This window comes from Engraulis encrasicolus, chromosome 1 (assembly GCF_034702125.1).
Source record: "Engraulis encrasicolus isolate BLACKSEA-1 chromosome 1, IST_EnEncr_1.0, whole genome shotgun sequence".
NCBI classification, from domain to species: domain Eukaryota; kingdom Metazoa; phylum Chordata; class Actinopteri; order Clupeiformes; family Engraulidae; genus Engraulis; species Engraulis encrasicolus.
This window is the reverse complement of record NC_085857.1, coordinates 12,073,031-12,078,030: the sequence shown is the minus strand read 5'-3', so window position 1 is coordinate 12,078,030 and position 5,000 is coordinate 12,073,031. Positions and strand designations below refer to the sequence as shown.

At 43.8% G+C, this 5,000-nt stretch overlaps 1 protein-coding gene across 3 annotated transcripts in view; it reads left to right on the top strand.

The window, feature by feature from the left end:
• Positions 1-5,000, top strand: part of LOC134447844 (CSC1-like protein 2) — a 143,560-nt gene that overhangs the window by 85,326 nt on the left and 53,234 nt on the right. For all 3 annotated transcript variants that reach the window (XM_063197532.1, XM_063197523.1, XM_063197540.1), the window contains one exon: positions 4,149-4,200. In XM_063197532.1, the coding sequence (XP_063053602.1) occupies positions 4,149-4,200 (52 nt within the window). The remainder of the gene's footprint in view (positions 1-4,148; positions 4,201-5,000) is intronic.

The window sequence follows — 5,000 nt, the reverse complement described above, 5'->3', positions numbered from 1 at the left end:
TCCGTTCAGAAGTTGAAGTGGAGGGCCACAGGGAAACACACAGTGGTGTTCTGCATGAGTGTTGGGTAGCAAGTCTGCTCTGTGCTCGCAATGGCTCAAATGGAGTGGAATGTTTTGCTCTTAGCGTAACACACTTTTTGGCTGTATAGACAAGTGAAAAAAATTATTGTTTAAATCAATATTATGATATTTGATATTGTTTGACAGCAATATTAATATCACGATATAAATTTGATATGTTGTACAGCCCTAGCGTAGCGTTGCTGTTATCAAGGCACACTGTTAGCATAGCATAGGTAAGGACGGTAGCGTGCAGGGCTCTAAATTAACATTTAGAAATTTCAGTTTGGCTGGTAGAAAAGATCACCTTACTAGCCACTTTTACCCATTAGTGAGTGTGTGTTTGGTTATTAAATTAGCATCTACTAGCCATTCTTGCTGGTAATGAAAAAAAAGTTAATTTAGAGCCCTGTATTATAGCGTGTATAGAGAGAATCCAAGTTTGGCACAGTTCCTGTCTGTCTGTCTGTCTGGCTGGCTGTCTGCAGAGCAGTGTCTCCCCCAGCTGGGCTGTAGATTACTATGACTGTGGGCTTATCTGCAGCACTGTACCAGAGATTCTTTAAGTATATAGAGATATGCCAACATAATAGGTTTCTATGGGCACCTAACGTGACCAGGTTCCGGTCTGCTTAAAGGGGCGTGTCATAATGCTCCTAGCATTGAATAGAACAGTCCTTAGGTCTGCCTAGGTCTGCCTAAAGGGGGATTCCCCCCCCCCCCCCCCCCCCTTGCAATAATAGAACCCGGAAACAATGGGCCAATGGAACCTCTCTCTCTCTCTCTGACTGTACTGCTGGGGGAATGGGATTGAACTGCAGCTACTGTAGGAGCAGGGTAATTGGCTGGCTGGCTGGCTGCAGCCAAAAGAAGCCAGAGGGGGAAATACAGAGAGAGAGGTAGAGAGGTAGAGAGAGAGAGAGAGAGAGAGAGAGAGAGAGAGAGAGAGAGAGAGAGAGAGAGAGAGAGAGAGAGGTAGAGAGAGGTAGAGAGAGGTAGAGAGAGGTAGAGAGAGGTAGAGAGAGAGGTAGAGAGAGGTAGAGAGAGGTAGAGAGAGAGGTAGAGAGAGGTAGAGAGAGAGAGGTAGAGAGAGAGGTAGAGAGAGAGAGAGAGAGAGAGAGAGAGAGAGAGATATTTAGGTTCTTATCGTCACTCCGTCTTGGCAGAATCAGGTTTATGGTCATCCAATTACCTTCCTCCGTCGCCCATCGCCTCAGGCTCCGTCACTAGCCCCAGGCAGGCGTTGCCCAGCATCTCGTTTTCCCGTGGGCAGGGGGGCAGGTGGGGGGGTGGGGGTGGGGAGGGGTAGAGCGAGAGACAAAGGGGGGAGCGGGGCGCAAGAGGAAGAGTGAGAGTTTGAGAGAGAGATAGGAACAGTAAAGTGAGCAGAGATGAGAGAACAGCTTCTGAAGGGGGGGGGAAGAGGGACAGAAAGGGTCCTGCGTTATTCCCGTGGGATGGGAGTCAAAATTTTAAAGATGAACTGGAGCGGGCAGTAGCGGGAATACACATGAAAGGGAGCGGGAATGCTCGCTTATTTTTTCATTAAAAAAGGCCTAGTTTTTGTGACGAAACGGGAGCACTGAGAGAGATGGAAAGAGGGTTAGATGGGAAAAAGTAAGAGAATTGGAGAAGTGTGTGTGTGTGTGTGTGGGGGGGGGGGGGTCAGGACATGATAAGAAGGAAATGGAAATGAAGAAAGATAGTGGAATTGAAAGAAGATTAAAGGCCTGAAAAGAAAAAAAAGAAGATGGACAGTAGTTGAACGTACAGTAACAAGGAGGGGAGTTAGAAAAAAAAAACACAAGGAAGGAGTTGACTGCATGAATGAGCAGTGATGGAGTAACGGAACTCAGGGAGGGTGGGGTCCTTGACATTGTTGACGATATAGATGTTATTCAATATCTCGCAAAAGAACATTTCAAAGGTCATTAGCTTATTTGCAGTCGTGATTGTTATAATGGGGAGAGGTCTCCCGAAAAAAGTTGTGCCTAGGCTGACAGACATAGGGGGAAACTTTGATGCGCGGTGTCAGTGAAGTACCAGGCCGCAGGCAACGGGAGAGGTTAGTTATGAACCCATTGTTGCCTAAAGCACCTGTAAAAAACGCATGCTGAATGCCTAAGCCCTTGTTGGGAAAGTTGCCCTCAGCCTATAAAAACCTAAATACTGTATCGTAGGCTCTGATGCACATAAAAACATGAAATAAGTTGCATTTAAACCCTATGACCGTCATCTTGCATGAGAATGTGTTCATTCAGCTGAAACATACCCATTTTATTTAAAAAGCTAAAATCTCAAGAGCCTAAATGCAGCGTATATGTGTCTCCAGGCACGAAAGGTCAAACAACATACACGAGTCATCAGGCTGAAATGGGTTGACTTGGACAGGTTGGGTGCAGGTCACGTCATGAAGCAGGTCCCGTCATGTTAAAATGCAAGAAACGTTGGGCTTGCTTGCCCACAGGGGCCCCGGTTCTAGTCCGACCGGGCTCATTTCCTGAACCTGCCCCATCTCTCTCTCCCAATGGTTTCCTGTCTCCTCTCATACTATCCTGTAATAATTAAGACCAAAAAGCCCCCTAAAAAATACTTACAAAAAAATAAAGAGTTTAAAATACAAGAGTTTTAAAAACAAGAAACAGGAGCTTGGTGTGGGGACTTTATAGTTATTAAGTCTGCCCTATGAAGAGGGGGAGGACTAGCTAGAGCTCGGAGGGCAGATGAGCAGAATGCAATTAAAAGCTTTGGGTGGAGGGGGGAAGATAAGAGTGAAAAGGGATGGATATCTTCAGCTAGTGTCCATGAACGCAATATGTTGTGCCCTCCTCCTTTCATCCAATACAGTGCTAAAAATGGGTCAGGTGTTTATTATTCTATACAAGAAATGGTTAATCTAAAATATAATAATGAAATGCATACTTAGATGCTATTAATTGTATGATAATAAAATAGATACTTGCATACAGTACAACATGTATAGTAGATATGCAATATCTAATCTAGCGAAGTGTGTACTCTCTCTTTCTGCAAACAACATTTTTTATTCTTTATTTAGCTAGGATTGTCCCATTGAGACTGCTTGTCTCCTCTGCCAGGGAGTCTTGGTTTTAAATCACGATCAGAACAACTTCTGCTCATTATCATGAGCTAACTTCTCTTGTGTGACACCCACTCACCCGCTGCTCTGTGACTGCAGAGTTTCTGGTAAATTAAATTATCGTACCTTCTCTCTCTAATTACCGTATGTTTAACTGTGAACGGCTAACTGCGAAATCACAAACAAAACAACTTCTGCTCAGTACCATAAGTTACTGTAGCTTATCTTGTGTGACACCCACTCACATTCGTCTTCTGTTACCGCAGAATTTCTGGTAAATTAAATTTAAACCCACGCAACCCTCGACTGAACCCCCTGACACCACCACTTCAAAATACAAATGACTTCCTGGGACGAAACCACTCTCTCAGATAACTGTACACTGACGAACACAGCTCTGAGTCATTGTCTGTCGACTTGAGACATCGGGCTTCTTTTCAGTCTTGATTGATCTTTCTGGACTCTTATTCTGCATAATTTCCTGGCACTGCCGGGAAATGCCAGTTTCCTGTGAGGGCTGGTGTTCCATCTTGGCATAGTTTGAGGTGGTAAAACCATTCCAAGCTGTCATGCCCCATCCACAATTCACTGTGCTTTATGGTGAGCATGGGATTCTTCAGAGGGGTGTCAGGTTCGTGAAAGCTGCTCTGTGTTCCACATTTAAACCTAATTGGTCTGTTTACCACTCATCCATCCATTCATGATGACGGCTCTCTGGCTCACCTTGTGGGTGCGAAAATGTCTTTTCTTTTTCTTTTTCTTTTTCTTTTTTTTGGAAGAAAGTTTTACTCGACAAACAGACTCTCGGCCTGTGTGTCTGTGTGAATGTCTGTCTGTCTTGTCTGTCTCTTTCCATACCTTTGTCTTTCTGTCAATGAGCATTATGTTAATCTGCTGTATATGAATCCTAAGTAGAATAGTCTAACACATCTCTCTTTCTCTCGTTCTCTCCGTCTTTCCCCCTTCTCTTTCCCTATCTCCATCACAGACAACAATGCCTACAGCTTTGGCCGGACCACGATAGCCAATCTAAATGCAAGGTAAGAGTGATCGTATCATTACTCCCTTTGATGACTAAATGTTGTAAATCAGAAGACAAATTAACGATGCAACATGAGTTTTCATGGTTGGCATCATCAACAATAGCCATATGTAATGGCCCTTGACTGATGAATAAATTACTGAACGGTATTGTTGTAACTGTTGTCTAGTTCAGTGGTTCTCAACTAGGGGTTTTCAAGGACACATAGAAGCAATGCAATAGTAATAAAGGTTATTGAACATATAGCAGTGGTGCTCAAACTGTGGTACGCATACCACTGGTGGTACTTGAGACATCTCTGGTGGTACTTGGAAGAATTCATTTTTTGTGCATTGATTTGAAGGCTGATCAAGTTGTTGCTATCGAAAATGTCTCTTTGGTCTCACATTTTGTAATATTGAACTGTATGAATCTGAAAACATAATGCAGAATAATACTAGGCCAGCAAGAGATTTAAAAACAAACTTGCACGAATGTGACCGTAGCTGTTGATGCCATTATGAACCTCTCCTGTATTGACTGGCAAAAGTGAATATGGAAGACCTTTGCTGCGATACTCTAATGTTGGTTGTCAAGGTGGAGAGCTCAATGGTACTTGGAGAGCTCAATGTTTTTTCGGGTGGTACTTCACACAAAAAGTTTGAGAACCACTGACATAGAGGATGAGAATAGACAAGGCGATAGTGAGGGGGTACGCATGGTGCAACGAAAAGGCTTATGGGCTACACAAGAAAACTCTAGTTTTGTTCCCTCTCCGGGTACTAGGAACAACTTGCTGTTGCTTCACACAACATTTGC